Source organism: Muscardinus avellanarius, assembly GCF_963383645.1.
Source record: "Muscardinus avellanarius genome assembly, chromosome: 18".
Taxonomy (NCBI): Eukaryota; Metazoa; Chordata; class Mammalia; order Rodentia; family Gliridae; genus Muscardinus; species Muscardinus avellanarius.
In genome coordinates, this window is record NC_137804.1 from 50152901 (window position 1) to 50170861 (window position 17961).

The 17961-nt window shown below is 49.1% G+C and overlaps 1 protein-coding gene across 1 annotated transcript in view; it reads right to left on the reverse strand.

Annotated features, from left to right (window-relative positions):
• ADAMTS9 (ADAM metallopeptidase with thrombospondin type 1 motif 9) overlaps positions 1-17961 on the reverse strand; it is a gene marked incomplete at both ends in the record, with an annotated part of 208495 nt that overhangs the window by 109951 nt on the left and 80583 nt on the right. Inside the window, 6 exons of the mRNA XM_080715587.1 lie at positions 876-1037; positions 6965-7237; positions 9860-10027; positions 10122-10223; positions 12760-12879; positions 15959-16123. Of these exons, the coding sequence (XP_080571713.1) occupies positions 876-1037; positions 6965-7237; positions 9860-10027; positions 10122-10223; positions 12760-12879; positions 15959-16123 (990 nt within the window). The remainder of the gene's footprint in view (positions 1-875; positions 1038-6964; positions 7238-9859; positions 10028-10121; positions 10224-12759; positions 12880-15958; positions 16124-17961) is intronic.

Consider the following 17961-nt stretch of genomic DNA (forward strand, 5'->3'; position numbering starts at 1 on the left):
CCAGCTTCGAAAGGAATTAGAATAAGGGGAGATGTTATGCTACGGGAACAGATGTGTACTACAAACACCCCAGAACTACAGAGACGGGAAGAATTCCATGCTCTAATTGAACGCGTAATTCCCATCACCTCAAAAGTATCCATGTTTCACCACCAGAGGCTAGTTAAGAAATCATTTAAACCGATACTTATGAATAGTCTTTCCCGACTTCCCCAAGCTGTCTCTTATTAGCAAGAAAATGGCTAAAATTAAAAGACAATAGCTATTCTATAATTAAATTAAAAAATAATTATTAAATTTAAAAATAAAAAGGTTTAAAAATTATTTTAAAATTTTTAACTTTTTTTTGTGTGTGTGTGTGTGGTACCGGGGGTGAAACCTCCAGGCTATACTCCCAGACCTATTTTATACTTTATTTGGAAACAGGGTCTCACTAAGTTGCTGAGAGCCTCACTAAATAGCGGAGGCAGGCTTTGAACCTGCGTGATTCTCCTGTCTCAGCCTCCCAAGCGCTGGGATTACAAGTGTGCGCCACCACGCCTAGCAAAATTTTAAATTTTTGATCTTTTTTTTTTTTTTTTCCCGTAGGACTGGGGATGGAACCCAGGGGCATTCTACCTCCGAGCTACACCCTCAGCCCTATTTTTTATTCTTTATTTTGAAACAGGGTCTACTGAGTTGCAGAGGGCCTCACTAAGTGGCTGAGGCTGTCCTCGAACCGCCATCCTCCTGTCTCAGCCTCCCGAATGCTGGGATGACAAGCGTGCGCCACCACGCCCCAGCTTCAGCTGTTCTTATTAAAATAGGTGTAATAACAGGAGCTGGGGCGGTAGCTCCCTTTCCACGAAGGGCCGACAGGGGGCGCTGGCTCTCACCTCACCCCAGCTGCCGTAGGCCCACTGAGGGCAAGGGCCGGACTCGCAGACTCGCTGCTCCTCGGGTTTGATTCTCTCCACGCAGTCGCTGGCCGGGTATCCATTTTCATCCTGACACACCACGACGCGTCGCTGGAAGCCGCCGGCGCAGGTGCTGGAACACTGAGCACCCACAGCAAGTTAGCCTCTCCCCATCTCAGAGACAGATGTGACAGATGTGACCCCCAGGAAGGACGAGAAAGGAGACAGGGGAGAGCCCGAGCTGCCCCACGGTGACCCTGTTTAGCGTGCACGCACACTGCGCCTTGGAGGCCGGGAAAGAGGCCTTTCTTCCCAATAAAGCTCTTTAAGGAGTGATACTGTCCTGAGATTTTTTTTTTCTTTTTTCTTTTTGTTGCGGTATTGGGGATGGAACCCAGGGGCCTCTACCTCTGAGCAACACCTCCAGCCCTAATTTTTATTATTATTATTATTATTATTATTATTATTATTATTATTTTTTGCGGGTCTGGAGATGGGACCCAGGGGCATTGATCTCCAAGCTACACCCCCTGCCCTATGTTTTATTCTTAATTTTGAAACAGGGTCTCATTAAGTTGCAGAGGGCCTCACTAAGTAGCTGAGGCTGTCCGGGAACCACGATCCTCCGGTCTTAGCCTCCCGAATGCTGGGATGACAAGCGTGCGCCGCCACGCCCGGCTCTAATTTTTATTCTTTATTTTGAAACAGGGTCGCACTGAGTTGCGAAGGGCCTAAGTAGTTGAGGCTGGCTTCGAACCTGTGTGCAATCCTCCTGTCTCAGCTTCCTGAATGCTGGAATTCTGTCCCAGACCCTGGGTTCCATCTCCAGAGACCCACACACACACAAAAAAAGAGCTAGCCGGGCATGGAAGCGCATGTCTGCAATTTCAATACTTAGGATGCTGAGACAGGAGGATCACAGGTTTAAGGCCAGCCTCAGCCTCAGTGAGGCCCTCAGTACCTTAGTGAGACCATTAGCAACTTAGTGAGACCCTGTTTCAAAATAAAAAATAAAATAGGGCTGGCGGAGGATGTAGCTGGAAGGTAGAAAGCCCCTGGGTTTAATCCCCAGCACCCTCCCCCATTCCTGCCCTAAACACACACACACACACACACACACACACACACACACCTAACAAAACCTCTCAAGAGATTATTTGGAGCGGGCCTTTGACTTCCGTTTCAACAGAGCTCGGGTTACTGACTTAATGAATTGCTGGCTGTTGAGATGAAGTGTCCACAGGAACTCATTCAATCCTCCAGAAAGCCCCGCGGAATGTCATTTAGCCCTTACTTCCTAGCAGGCGAAGGGCCCCTCCCTTTACAAGAGCCTGGACTTCAGTGGCTAATGGCCACAAGACGGGTTCTGTTTATTTTTCTCTCCTCAGTGAACTTACTGAATTCCACGGTGAAGACCCTCTGGGCTGCTGCGCGGTCCGGGCGGGGTCCTCGTTCCCGGGTTAATGTCTGCGTTTCCATGATTCCCCAAACACTGGCTTCCCATCCCATAATTTCCTCATCTTTTTACATCTTCTTTTTTTATCTGGGGGAAGGGGGGTGTTGCCAGCAGCCTCTGCTCTGACCCTTCAGTTGTAAGCTCGGGGTGCCTATAAAACAGCCGCCTGGTGCCCAGAGCGGTGTATTTCTTAGGAATGAATCAAACCGCAAAGTGGATGTGCAAGCCCCGCTCAGCCCTCAGTTCCGAGGCCTGAGCTGCTCAAACCGGTGTTAATTGCAAAACTGCCGGGCAGGTCTGCCTCATCGAGGTGCGAGCGGATCTCCCTGCGGGCTGCGATCAACCACAGTCCGGATCCGCTGCTGGTGCCCTTGGTCAAATCCTAAGTGATTTCAAAATGGACCCTAGCTGTAATCTGTAGCTATATTCTCATTGTATACTGGGTTTACTTTTTTCTTTTTTTATTTGCGGTACTGGGGATGGAACTCAGAGAATTCTATCTCCAAGCTACACCCCTAGCCCTATTTTTTAGTCTTTTATTTATTTATTTATTTATTTATTTTTTGAAACAGGGTCTCATTGACTTCCAAAGGGCCTCACTAGTAGCTGAGGCTGTTCATGACCTCGATCCTCCTATCTCAGCCTCCCAAATGCTGGGATTACAAGCGTGTGCCACCATGCCCAGCTTCTGGGTTTACTTTTTTTTTTTTTTTTGCGGGTCTGGGGATGGAACCCAGAGGCATCTGACCTCCGTGCTACACCCCGTGATCTATACTTTATTCTTTATTTTGAAACCGGGTCTCACTAAGTTGCGGAGGGCCTCACTAAGTAGCCGAGGCCGTCCGTGAACTGCGATTCTCCTGTCCCAGCCTCCCAAATGCTGGGATTACAAGCGTGCGCCACCACGCCTGGCTCTGTGTTTAGTTTTTAAATCAGAAACACGAATCACTTAGTTATGTCTAAGAAAACATTCAGATGTTTTGATTTACAAAATCTCTACTTCTTTTTATTTTTTTTCCAAAATCTCTACTCCTAATCCCAGCGCAACACAGTGAATCCCTGTTTCAAAATAAAGAATAAAAATAGGGCTGGGGGAGGGGGTGTAACTTGGAGGTAGAATGCCCCTGGATTCCATCCCTAGTACCACACAAAAAAATAAAAAATAAAAAAAGCTACTTCTATGCTCTGAGGGTTCTAGTATGTTTACTCTCAAACTGAAAACATTTGCTTTTTATTTTTAAACAACATATAATAAAAAAAAAAAAAACTTGGGGGATAAGGACTTGGGATGTTGGGAAGGGCCTTCCCGGTCGTAAATGGAGTTGTAATGTCTATTTCGGACAATCTTGCGTCATTCATTGATGCTGTTACCTGGAGCTTTATTGCCCCCAATAAAATGGTAAGCTCCCTGAGGGAGCGCTCCTGTCTTTCCCGAAAGCCCCAGACCGTGCAGAGACGCACGTAGCAATCTCGCTCCCCTGGGAGGTTAAAAAAAAAAAAAATTACACTGTCCAATTTAAACCTCACTTGGGGGACGGGAACCTTCCAAACCCCCCCAAACAGGCAAATAAAGAAAATGACAGTATTGCCCATTGTTGCAAAAAGCTTACCCAACCCTCCCTAACAGGGATCTCTGCCTAAGGACAGAATCATGGGGACTTATAGGGGTACAACCTCCCCAAATATAGTCCTAAGTAAGAATAGCCGCAACATGTTAAGAAAAAACAAAAGAATCAAAAAACCCTCCTGGCGTGCTGCCACTGGAATACACATATCACGGGTGAGTTCAGATTTTTTTTTTTCCTATTGGCCCTGGGGATTAAACCCAGGGGTGTTCTACCTCTGAGATACACCCCCAGCCCTTTTTATGTTTTTGGTTTGAAACAAGGTCTCACTAAGTTACTGAGGGTCTCACTAAATTGCTAGGACTGGTCTCCTGCGAAGCCCCTGTCTCAGCCTCCCAAGCAGTAGGGTTACAGGTATGCGCCACCACACCCAGCCTAAATTTTTATTTTGTGTGTGATACTGGGGATGGAACCCGGGGGGCATTCTACCTCCGAGCTACACCCCCAGCCCGATTTTTCATTCTTTATTTTGAAACAGGGTCTTGCTAAGTTGCGGAGGGCCTCACCAAGTAGCTGAAGTTGGCTGCAAACCTGTGATTCTCCTGTCTCAGCCTCACAAGTACTAGGATCACACGCATGTGTCACCATACTCAGCCTGATATGTTTTTAAACTAGGAAAAATAAAAAATACTATAATTACTTTTCCTGATCACCTTTTACTTTATTTTTTCAGAACCTCAATCTTTTTTTTTTTTTTTTTTTTTTTTTTTTGCAGTACTGGGGATTGAACCCAGAGGCCTTCTACCTCAAAGCTAAACCCCCTGCCCTATTTTAATCTTTTTTTTTTTTTTTTTTTTGGTGGTACTGGGGTTCCTGGAAACCTCTCAGATCTATTTTTATATTTTTATTTTGAAACAGGGTCTCACTAAATTGCAAAAGTCCTCACTAAGTTGCTGAGCCTGGTCACGAACCTGCACGCCTCCTGCCTCAGCCTCCCAAGTACTGGGATTACAAGCGTGCACCACCACGCCCAGTTTAAAACATCTATCTTTTTATTTTTAAATATTTAGTTAATTAATTAATTTATTTATTTTGTGGTAGTGGGGATGGAACCTCAGGGTTTTCTACCTCCAAGTTACACTCCCAGACCTATTTTATATTTTATCTGGAAACAGGGTCTCACTAAGTTGCCGAGAGCCTCACCAAGTAGCTGAGGCTGGCTTCGAACCCGCGCGATCCTCCTGTCTCAGCCTCCCAAGCGCGGGGATTATAAGCGTGCGCCACCACGCCCGGCTTGACCTCAATGTTTTTAAATTCAGACAAAGGGAGGCTTTAAAGTGGGAAGCATGGATGGCGAAGGCTCTGGACACACAGTTGTTCACGTGGCCCATGCTTTTGGGTACAAATGCTCAGCGGCCGACTAGTTTTCACAGCCAAGTGCACTGTATTGAACGCTATACCGTGTTCACTGAAATATAACCATGGTGGAAAACATAAAAATTCCTTCTAATGTGTGTGTGTGTGTGTGTGTGTGTGTGTGTGTGTGTGTTTGTGCGCGCGTGCGCATGCGCGGTACTGGGGATTGAACCTCTACACCTGAGCTACACCCCAGCCCTGTATTTTTATTTTGAAACAGGGTCTCACTAGGTTAATGAGAGTTTCACTATTTGCTGAGGCTGTCCTCGAACCTGCGATCATCCTGCCTCAGCCTCCCAAGTACTGGGATTACTAAATTACCAGTTACTATGAGGGAACTAATAGTCAATAATTAAAACCAAGACCCCAGAGTACCTAGCATATCACTTCGAACCATGCGCCTACCCGGGGTCTCTATTACCGAATCCTTCCTGGATGCCATTAAATATGTCAGGATGCCACAGTATTTTTTGTTTTGTTTTGGAAAATCATTTAGTAAAATAATTCAAGGCATCCAAACGCTAATTTTCTTTGAATATTAGATACTTTGCCAGGTCTAATTTCCTAATTTGATTGATTATACTAATGACCATCATGTCCTATGGTTGACAATAGCCCACTGTCTATAGCTGTTTGCTAAGTTCTTATTCGGTGCTAGGCAGAACACAAAACACTTTACTTGTGTCATTGTATTTAATTATTTAAAAAAAAATTTTCAGGATAGCCGGGTGTGGTGGCGCACGCTTGTAATCCCAGCATTTGGGAGGCTGAGACAGGAGGGTCGCACAGGTTTGAAGCCAGCCTCAACTACTTAGTGAGGCCCTCTGCAACTTAGTGAGACCCTGTTTCAAAATAAAGAATAAAAATAGGTCTGGGAGGAGCCCAGAGGTAGAATGCCCCTGGGTTCCATCCCCAGTACCAAAAAAAAAAAAAAAAAAAAAAAAAGGAAGCTGGGCATTGTGACACAAGCTTGCAAACCCAGCATTCGGCAGGCTGAGACAGGAGGATCGCGCAGGTTCGAAGCCAGCCTCAGCTACTTAGTGAGGCTCTCAGCAACTTAGTGAGACCCTGTTTCCAAATAAAATATAAAATATAGGTCTGGAAGTATAGCCCAGAGGTAGAAAGCCTCTAGGCTCCATCCTCAGTCACACACACACACACACACACACACTAGAAATAAAATAAAACAAAAAATAAGAGGGAGGCGCCTTCCCTCAGGGCCTGTGCTAATAACCCCCCGGTGCTGATATCTCTGTCCTCTGCTCCAATTTTACCTACAAGTGCATTTTTCTCTAATGCAGGACGATGAGCTCATGGGTGATACACCAGGGCGCCAAGCTCCTCTCGGAAATGTCCTCTGGGAAAAGCCCCTCGGCCCTCTTCCCCTCCAGGCACGGCTACCCGGCTTTCACAATCCCTCCCAGAGGGACCGCGGCTCCCGTCGGGGTAGTGACATAGCCCTCCCCACTCCATCCACCTCTGGCGGTATGGCCGGGGGCAGTCTTTTAGGGAGTCTACCACGTCACATATTCATGAGTGAAACTGGACATCACTACCTTGGGAGTCCTCCCCCAGCCCTCCCTGGGGCCACAGGTTGGAAGCAGAGTAAGAGAGGCCCAGAGGGTACTCACGGCGCCCCAGGGACCCGTCCTCCATTGGCTTCCTCCCAGCACGTGGGTGCGGCCGGGACTGGCGCTCCGGGGCCGGTGGTAGTCCTCGTTCTGGAAAGGGGGCTGAGCTAAGCTGCCGTCTGGGCTCTGGGGAGGACAGGGCGGCAGGGAGCAGTCCTGGTTGGTCTCCGGCATCCCATCCGGGGAGCACTCGCTCGGATCCATCACTTGGTCGCTGAAATCGACGCACGCCACCTTCCGGGTGGTCTTGGCTTGCCCGCACGTCACGGGGCACTGTGTTCGGAAAGAAGAGAGGGTCACGGGTTGGCGGGTCTCAGGGCTGCGGCCGGCCCGATCCTTTCTCGGGGCTCCAGCCGGGAGTCTTGGAATCATCCCTGATGTTTCGCTTTCTTCCCTTCTCATAGTCAGGTCTCCTCAAGAGAGCCTGCCAACCTCAGGTCCAAAACTACAGCCCAGGAGAGCCGGGCGTGGTGGCGCACGCTTGTAATCCCTGGGCTTGGGAGGCTGAGACAGGAGGATCACAGGTTTGTGGTCAGCCTCGGCTACTTAGTGGGGCCCTCTGCAACTTAGTGAGACCTGTTTCAAAATAAAGAATACAAAACAGGGCTGGAGGTGTGGCTCAGAGGTATAATGCCTCTGGGTTTCATCCCCAGTGCCGTGCAAAAAAAAAAAAAAAAAAAAAAAAACAGCCCGGGTCCAGCTACTTCTAACTCCTCCATCACCTCCCTGGTCCAAGATGCCAATTTCTCTTGCCAGGAGGATTGTAGTCATGACCCTTCGGCTGGGCTCCTGCGTGTGACCTTGACGCTCCCCACCCCCACCTCTGTAGTTGAAGCATCACCCAACACGGCCCTTGGAAAGAGAAATCAAACTCCCCACGCATCCCTCCAGTGACCGCCAGAGTCTCCTAGAACAACAGTCTAAATCCTTACGGCGTAGCCACTGCGGGTCCCTATTAGCCCCCCTGGGAGCACTCCGCTACAGTGGCCTTAAGGATGCTTCTAGAACATGCAGAGAACAGCCCATCTGGGGACCTCACAGTCCTGTGCCTTTCACTGCAACTCACGGCTCCGTGCACCTGCAGGTCCTTCCTGCTCAGGTTCAGGGCTTCCTGGGTCCTGCACATACAGGAAGGATTCCTGGAGCCGTCACGTCTTCACGTCCTTATTCTGCCCGACTTCCTTCTAGCACTGCGGCTAATACCATGTCTCCCTAGTTTATTTACTGAGCCTCTATTTGAACACCTCCAGTATCCGCTGCTCTGTGCAGCTTACCAGATGCGGCGAGCCCTCCTCACACCGGCCTTACAAAGGAGGCGTTCACTTGGGTCTTTTAAGAAGGTCAGACAAATGAGGTTCAAGGTCATCCAACCAGCGAGCAGCGGGCTGGGTTTTTGACACAGTTTGATGGGGCTCCGTCTCTTGCAATTCCTATCCCTTTTCTTTTTCTTTCTTCTTCTTCTTCTTCTTTTTTTTTTTTTGTGGTGGCACTGGGGTTCCTGGAAGCCCTTCTACCTCCGGGCTACACTCCCAGACCTATTTTTACATTTTTATTTAGAAACAGGGTCTCCTAAGCCAGCGCGCGCGGCTGGCTTCGAACCTGCGCGGTCCTCCTGTCTCTGCCTCCCAAGCGCTGGGATTACAAGCGTGCGCCACCACGCCCGGCTCCATTTTCTGATACTGAGAAATCTAATCTTTGTGTTAACCTAACTTAAGCCATTTCCTGGACTCTGGGGGGTTTTGCAGCAGAAAAGGCTCTGTGTCTTAGCCGGGCGTGGTGGCGCACGCTTGTCATCCCAGCATTTGGGAGGCTGAGACAGGAGGGTCTGAGTTCATGGGCGGCTTCAGCTACTTAGTGAGGCCCTTTGCAACTCAGTGAGACCCTGTTTCAAAATAAAGAATAAAAAACAGGGATGGGGGTGTAGCTTGGAGGTAAAATGCCCCTGGGTCCCATCCCCAGTACTGCAAAAAAAAAAAAGGAAAAAAAAAAAGGGTTTGTCTACGTGTGTAAAAACTCACAGCTGGTGCTGGTGAGCAGAGGGGACTGGCTTCCTGGCGATGGAGATGAATTCTGACTTGTGGAAAGAAACCAAGACCCACTGAGCATCTCCATAGCATGGATGGATGCCCAGGTTCAGAGTGACAGGGTCATTCTTTCTCTTTCTCTCTCTCTCTCTCTCTCTCTCTCTCTCTCTCTCTCTCTCTTTCTCTGCGTCCTTTGGTCTCTGCAAACCTACTTATGCGCTAGCATGATCCCATGACCCCCGGGATGTCCAATCATCTCATCAGGACAAGCTCTCAACCAGGTGATTAAAAAACAGACTTAGAGGCTGAGTGTGGTGGTTCACACTTGTAATCCCAGCATTCGGGAGGCTGAGACAGGAGGATCGCCGTTCGATGGGCCTAAGTAGCTGAGGCCCTTTGCAACTCAGTGAGACCCTGTTTCAAAATAAAGAAAAAGAATAGGACTGGGGGTGGAGCTCGGAGGTAGAATGCCCCTGGGTTCCTTCCCCAGTATCGCAAAAAAGAAAGGATCATGGTTCGCTGACAGCCTGAGCTACTTAGTAAGACCCTTTGCAACTCAGTGAGACCCTGTTTCAAAACATAAAAAGACTAAATAAAATAGGGCTGGGGTGTAGCTCGGAGGTACTGGGTTCCATCCCCAGTACTAAAAACAAAACAAGAAACCAAGACATTTTTTTTTTTTTAAAAAGTGCCTCCTCTCACACTAGACTAAAATCCCCTGCACCCTTGACCAGGAACAGAATAATTTAAGTAATAAAAATATTTGAATTAATACTGAAAACCAAAGAAAGTCTGGCACAGCCACACCCCCCACTGACTCGGAGGACCCCGACCCAGGCCCTCAGTGCCCCCCACCCAGGGGGCTGCTTACGGGGCTCCAGTCCCAGGTCTTCCACCGGCCACAGGGCGTCGCCGAGCACTCCTCCTTGGCCAGGGGCCGGGGCAGGCTGGCGCAGGCGCTCTCCTCGGCCACCGAGCCCGACTCGTCCCGGCAGCTGACATATCTCATCCGGGTGCCTTTCCCGCAGGTGGCTGAGCACTGGGAGAGGGAGAAAAATGGGCAGGTGAGTGATCTGTGATCTGCGAGCTGTGATGGCGTCCCCCACCTCCACGCGGAAGGGAGAAGCTCTTACCGGAGTCCAGGACCCGTAGCGCCACTGAGTCCTTGACGGACTGTACGTGTTCCTTGTTTCTGGGGAGGCCGGGGGAGGCTGACAAGGTGCTGATTCGCAGTCCTGGATGCGGAAGGATGGAGAGGAGAGCTAATTAATTGCAAATGAACCTACTTATTTATTTATTATATATTTATTTTTGCAGTACTGGGATTGAACCCAAGGGTTACATCCCAAAACCATTTTATTTTGAGACAGGCTCCCATGTGAGTTGCCCAGGCTAGCCCCTATTTATTTATTTATTTATTTTGGGTGGCACTGGGGTTCCTGGAAGGCCTTCTACTCCCGGGCTACACTCCCAGACCTATTTAAGCCAGTGTGGCTGGCTTCGAACCTGCGCAATCCTTCTGTCTCCCCTTCCCAAGCGTGGGGATTACAAGCGTGCGCCACCACGCCAGGCTAAAGCCAATATTTTTGAATATGGCTTTAATACAGGTCTTCTTAAGAGTTTTAAAAGCCATATTTATTCATTTGCTCAGGTGACAAGAGAAAAAAAATATTGTAAAGGGATGCATCTACCTGGAAAGGGCCAGAGAACATTTTAAGATCGTTAATGTTTTAAAATTCTTGAGGTCTGGCTGGGTGTGGTGGCGCACGCTTGTAATCCCAGCATTTGGGAGGCTGAGACTGGAGGATCATGGTTCATGGACAGCCTCAGCTACTTAGTGAGGCCCTCTGCAACTCAGTGAGACCTTGTCTCAAAATAAAGAATAAGAGCCGGGCGTGGTGGCGCACGCTTGTAATCCCTGTACTTGGGAGGCGGAGACAGGAGGATCGCGCAGGTTCGAAGCCAGCCGCGCGAGCTGGCTTAGGAGACCCTGTTTCCAAATAAAAATGTAAAAATAGGTCTGGGAGTGTAGCCCGGAGGTAGAAGGGCTTCCAGGAACCCCAGTACCACCAAAAAAATAAATAAATAAATAAATAAAAAAAATAAAATAAGAAATAGAGCAAGGGTGTAGCTCGAGGGTCAAATGCCCCTGGGTTCCATCCCCAGATCCACAAAATAAATAAATAAATTAATTAATGAAATAAAAATAAAAAGACTAAAAAATAGGGCTAGGGTGTAGCTTGGAGGTAGAATGCCCCTGGGTTCCAGCCCCAGTACTGCAAAAAGAAAAAAAAAATTCTTGAGGTCAAGTTCTGTTTTCACAGTTTGCTTAGTCTCCTATTAGGAAGCTGCCAATCATGAGCTTGTTACCCCCAGTTCACCTAAAGATAAGATCCCAGACCCTGAAGGCCAAGCTAGCTATAACAGGTGCACTCAACAGGCCAATGCCCAGACCCCGTACAGAATCCCTCAGCCACTCCAAGGAAGTCCCTAACAAGAACGGAGTCACTCACGTGTGGCTAATATTCCAAGATCCACAGATGGAAGACAAGCTCTAGGCTCACGGTTGGTACCCGTTCCTTGATTGAACACACATGAATCCCATGCCCGAGAGTTGGCAGGCACGGGGCCCAAGGCTGGGGCTTGGTTCTGAACGGGACCGACCCATCCTGGCCTCTGCACCCTGCCTCGTCCTTTACTTGTGGTCCAAAGAAAGCCACAGGGGTTTTTCACAAAGTTGAAGAAATTATCCACAGAAGCAGTCCTACCGTCAAATGGGGTATTTTGGAAGAGCTGAGAGAAATTACGTCCTGCGTGTCTAAGGGAGTTGGTAAACCCTCACTAATGGATGTCTCGGATGTCACAGCTAACATTTACCAGGCGTCATTTAGAACATTCAGATACCATTAAAAAAAAAGGATGAAGCCAGGCATGGTGGCGCACACTTGTAATCCCAGCATTTGGGAGGCTGAGACAGGAGGATCGCGGTTCTCGGACAGCCTCAGCTACTTAGTGAGGCCCTCTGCAACTCAGTGAGACCCTGTTTCAAAATAAAGAATAAAAAAATAGGGCTGGGATGTAGCTCAGAGGTAGAATGGCCCTAGGTTCAATCCCCAACAAAACACACACACAAATAAATAAATAAATATAAAAAAATAAAGTAGGGCTGGGGGCGTATCGCAGAGGTAGAATGCCTTGGGCTCAATCTCCAGTAACACACACACACACACACACACACACACACACACACACACACGAGACCATTAAAAAAAAATCCATGTTCAAGAAATTAGACCAAACTAACATTTTTCATCCAGTAAGAATCTAAATCGGACCTACGTATATTTATTTATTTATTATTTATTTATTGTTTTGGTGGTACTGGGGTTCCTGGAAGCCCTTCTCCCTCCGGGCTACACTCCCAAGACCTATTTTATTTTTGGAAACAGGTTCTCTTAAGCATGCACGGCTGGCTTCGAACCTGCGCGATCCTCCTTGTCTCTGCCTCCCAACCGCGGGGATGACAAGTGTGCGCCACCGCGCCCAGCGCAGACCTACGTATATTTAAATAAAACCAGTAGAACCAAATATTAGATTCTAAAGGCAATACATTGGTACATTCAAGTAGTTTAACCGTCCCGTTGCAGGGCCTACACACTCGTCTATGAGAAGATTCGCCTGGTTTGGCCCCCGGGGAGGCTCTGCCTCTTGTCTCCACAGCGATCCCCGGGAGGATGCAGGACTCACCTGGGAGGACGAGAACTCACTCACCTGGGAGTCCGTGGGCCTCATGGCGGCATTGCAGCTGCTGTCGTCGACCACTGACATGTAGGACCCAATGACACATTTCACTGCCCTGAGCTGGTAGCCCTGTCCACAAGTAACACTGCACTGGAGGGAGGGAAGAAGACAGGACGCTCAGCAAACTCTTTCCCACTCGCCCCACATTATCCTGCGAGAGGGAAGCCTTCCCGTCGCAGTCGGCCAGAGAGGTGCTATCCTGGGGCGTCGGGAAACGGCGGGCCATTTGCTCTGTGCTGACTGTGCTGACCGGTTATTATGATGGCTCTTGAACCATTTTAGCCTCCTACTCGAATCCTATTTGTAGAGGGTAGTTAAAGCTTGAACAGGGAATGTGGCCTCAAAGGCTCATGTGTCAAAGGTTTGGTTCCCCCCAATGCAGCCATGCCCAGTTGTTTTTTGTTTTGTTTTGTTTTTTTGAGGTACTGGGGATGGAGCCCAGGGGCATTCTACCTCCAGGCCCGATTTTTTATTCTTTATTTTGAAACAGGGTCTCACTAAGTTGCAAAGGACCTCCCTAAGTAGCTGAGGCTGTCTGTGAGCCCCGATCCTCCTGTCTCAGCCTCCCGAATGCTGGGATTACAAGCGTGCGCCACCACGCCCAGACCCCTAGTGGGATTTTAAGATGATGATTGGGTCAGGAGGGCTCTGCCTTATCAGTGAATTTCTCCACTGATAGCTGAGTAGATTTCTGGGAGGAGGTGGAAACTGTAGGCAGGACAGTTAAGTTTGCAGGAAATAGGCTGAGGTATAACTGGGGACTGTATCTGTGCCTGGCCCCTTTTCCTCTCCCTCTCTCTGCTTCCTGGCTGCTATGAGCGGAACATCTTTCTACCACCGTGCCCTTCGACTGCGGTGTTGAGTCTCACCTCCGGCCCAGCGCAATGGAGCCGGCCCACCGTGGACTGAGCCTCTGTATCTCCACACCAATCGGAACCTTGGTTCTTTTAAGTTGTTCTTGTCACGTATTTTGGACACAGAGATGAAAAGCTAACTAATATGAGTTTCATCTCCTCAACTGTGAACTCCAGGAAGGAGGGGACACCTTCTCTCTCACTCTACCTAGCACCGCACGGGGCTAAAACAGGTACTTAGTCCAGCACCTCTGAAAAATAATTCTCAAGAAATAAGTGGAGTTTGCATTGATATTTTTCCACAGGATGTGTCAACATTTTGTTGGAAAGCACCTAGAAATGCAAGAGCCAAAAAGTTAAAATGCATCTCAGCATTCTGGGATAACGGAAATAATGGGTCTGCTAAATGGAAAACTGTTCTGAAACTGAAAAAAGTAGTTCAAGAAATAGCAAGTTAAGGCGATGATGTCACAGCCTTCCAGAGTAAGAGGCCCCAAGAACTAGTCCCTCCGCCGAACTGGCAGAAGCTGGTAAATCAACTTTTTCAAAACTCTAGTATCTAACAACAACAATAACAACAACAACAACAACAACAACAACAACAACAACACCAGGAGTAGTGGCGCATACTCGTAATCCCAGTACTTGGGAGGCTGAGACAGGAGACTGCAGGTTCGAGGCCAGCCTCAGCTACTTAGTGAGGTTCTCTGCAATTCAGTGAGACCCTGTTTCAAAATAAGAGAATGTAAAATAGGGCTGGGGGTGTAGCTCAAAGATAGAATGCCTCTGGGTTTAATCCCCAGCACCACAAAAAAATAAATAAATAAATAAATAAATAAATAAAAGAAAGAAAAAAGAAAAGAAAGCAGTTTATCTTCTTTTTATTTTACTTTAATGTTATTATTATTTTTTTTTAGTACTGGAGATTGAACCTAGAGGTGTCTACTTCTGAGCTACACCCTCAGCCCTTTATTATTTATTTATTTATTTATATTTATTAACAGGGTCTGGCTCAGTGGCTGAGGCTAGCCTCGAACCTGCAATCCTTCGGTCTTAGTCTCCCAGGTCTGGGATTACAGGCGTGTGCCACTATGGCCGGCAAAGCTGCTTCTATTTATGGCATGCAAATTTGGAAATAAAAATGGAGGCGCCAGGACTGAAGGGCTGCGGCTGGTCGGGGCCAAGGGAGCTAAGATGTTACGTGAGTGACAAGAGACGGCTGCTGGACTTCTGCTGGGAACTCCGCGTGCTGCTGAAACAGTCCGCAGAACGGCAGGATGTTTTGTTTCTATATTAGGAAGGACTGAGCTGCAGGAGTAAAGCCAAGCTCCAGGAGACGCTGTCCTTTAAGAACAGTTCAAGAGCCGGGCGTGGCGGCGCACGCTTGTCATCCCAGCATTCGGGAGGCTGAGACAGGAGGATCGTGGTTCGCGGACAGCCTCAGCTACTTAGTGAGGTCCTTCGTAACTCAGTGAGACCCCGTTTCAAAATCAAGAATAAAAAATAGGGCTGGGGGAGTAGCTCAGAGGTAGAATGACCCTGGGTTCCATCCTCAGTATCACCAAAAAAAAAAAAAAAAAAGAAAAGAAAACAGAACAATTCAAACTGGTTCAGTGACGCACACCTGTGATCCCAGGGGCTTGGGAGGCTGAGGCAGGTTTGAGGCCAGCCTCAGCAACTTAGCGAGGCCCTGTTTCTAAATAAAAAAATCAAAAGGGCTGGAGGTGTTGCTGGGAGGTAGAATGCCCCTGCGTTCAATTCCTAGTACTCCCCCACCCCCCAAAATAAAAAGAGAGAGAAAAAAACCCTATAAGATTGGAGGACTCTGAGATCTATTTTAAGCCTGATGTTTGTAGCCTTTGATCTAATTAATGACATTTAAAGAGTCTGACTTCTTTTACAAGAGGTAAGCCTCGGAACTGTGACGTCAGGAGCTGAAATATCCCTTCCAAGTCTGGCCCAGCCCTTCCTGCCAAGGGCGCTGGAGTGGATCCGATTCTGTAACAGGCTTACACACACACACACACACACACACACGCACACGCACACGCACACGCACACACACACACACGAAGATAACATCAGCCAGACGCGGAGTCTGTCGCGGATTTATTTAAAGCGGTTCAATCCAGGCTGAAACGTGCGCACGGGCCTGTAACTGTAGTCATCCCCCGGGAGGGGGGCAGCCGGCCAGCTCCCAGGGAAACCCCAGCGCCACGCCCCCGTCCCCCCACCCTCCCTGGAATGTCCCCCGGCCGGCCCTCTCCAGATAAGGAGGAAAGAATGTAGTTTAAGGCTCTTATTGTTGGAAATACCTGTCCCCAGGGACCGGCCTGCCACAACGCACAATCCGGCTGCTCGCAGGTCTGCGTGGAGGCTGGTCTGGCCTCGGGGTCACAGGTCCTGTCGCTCAGCCGGTCCTCACCAAACTGGCACCAGACCCGGCGATGTCTGTGCCCCTTCCCGCAGGTGACCAAGCACTGGAACAGACAGCAGGGGCCAGTCAGGGCTGATGCCATCGGTGCACTGACAAGCGGGTGGGCCTTCCCCACCACATCTCCCTTGCTCTCTCTCGGTCTCTTCCTCCCTCCTCCTCCTCCTCCTCCTCCTCCTCCTCCTCCTCCTCCTCCTCCTCTCTCTCCCCTTCTCTCTGGATTGATAGCCGCAGAACTCATTTTATTTTTATTTTTATTTTTTGGCGGTACTGGGGATGGGACTCAGGGGCATTCTACCTATGAGCTACACTCCCAATCTCTCCTCTCTCTCTCTCTCTCTCTCTCTCTCTCTCTCTCTCTCTCTCTCTCTCTCTCTTTCTTTCTCTTTTTTTCAGGGGGGTCCTGGGGATGGAACCCAGGGCATTTTAGCTCCAAGCTACAACCCCAGCCCTATTTTTTTTGGTGGGTCTGGGGATGGGACCCAGGGGCATTCGACCTCTGAGTTACATACACCCCCTGCCCTATTTTTAATTCTTTAATTTGAAACAGGGTCTCACTAAGTTGCAAAGGGCCTCACTAAGTAGCTGAGGCTGTCTGCGAACCGTGATCCTTCCATCTCAGCCTCCAGAATGCTGGGATTACAGGGTCTCACTAAGTTGCGGAGGGCCTCGCTAAGTAGCTGAGGCTGGCCACAAACCTGCGATCCTCCTGTCTCAGCCTCCCAAGTCCTGGAATTACAAGCGTGCGCCACCACGTCTGGCTTCTCTGAACTCATTTTAAATGCATACTAAACTCAAGCATCCTGCTCTAAAATATTGAAGAAACAATACTCATGGTTTCCTAGCGTGGGGGTTAAGTGTGGGGAATTGCAAGTCAGGTCAAACTGGGCTCTGCCCAGTAGTATGTCCAGGAACTGGCCACTGGCCACCGCTTACACTGTCACCTGTCCACCAACAGCACAGACAGTATCCTTTGCGGATTCCCACTCCATCCAGGGCAGAAGGGAGGGGCAAGACTTCACTTTCCTGGGTGGCAGAACTTGGATGGATTACTTGTGGCTGACATTCCCTTCTTCCTCACACTCTGACCTGGCCAGTTCACGGGAACCTCTGTCCCCTTCCTCGTGCAGCCCCTTAAAGAAGGTGGGGTCAGTCGCCCTCTTGGGGAGAATCTCGCTGGTTTTTTTTTTTTTTTAACACTGGGCAACATTAGTAGTGAACAACAGGCCAAGAACGGAGACAGACCTTCTCTCTCTTGATATTCTGAGGCACAAGCAAGAGAGGGTCTGTCTTGTGCTTCATAAAGAAAGGGGTGAGAGGGCCGGGCGTGGTGGCGCACGCTGTAATCCCAGCATTTGGGAGGCTGAGACGGGAGGATCACGGTTTGTGGCCAGCCTCAGCTACTTAGGCTCTTTGTAACTCAGCGAGACCCTGTTAAAAAAAAAAGAAAGAAAGAAAAAGAAAAAGACAGACAGACAGGACCAGGAACACTCAGCAACAGGATGCTTAAGTCAGACCAGCCCATCACTGCACTGGAATTCTCTATTTCAAACTAGGAAGTAGGAAGCCGACTCAGGTCTACACTAATACAGCCTCGTGATCAATACATCTCCAGTTTCCATTCAGCAACTTAGCCGGGGCTCAACGAGGAGGGGGATGTGGAACTGTGAGGCCAACGTCCCGCACAGGAGCTGCTCTGGTGGGCGACACAGCCTAGCCCACAGTGCCCCCGAGGTCTCCAGCAGGCTGACCCTCTCCAGGACTCGGTCACAGGGCAGGCACAGAGGGTGGCTTCCTCCAGGGGCCGGGGGAGAGGGTTCGGCAGGTTTAGCCTTAGACAGGCCTGGGGGGACCCAGAACTGGGGACAACAGCCCTCCCGGCTC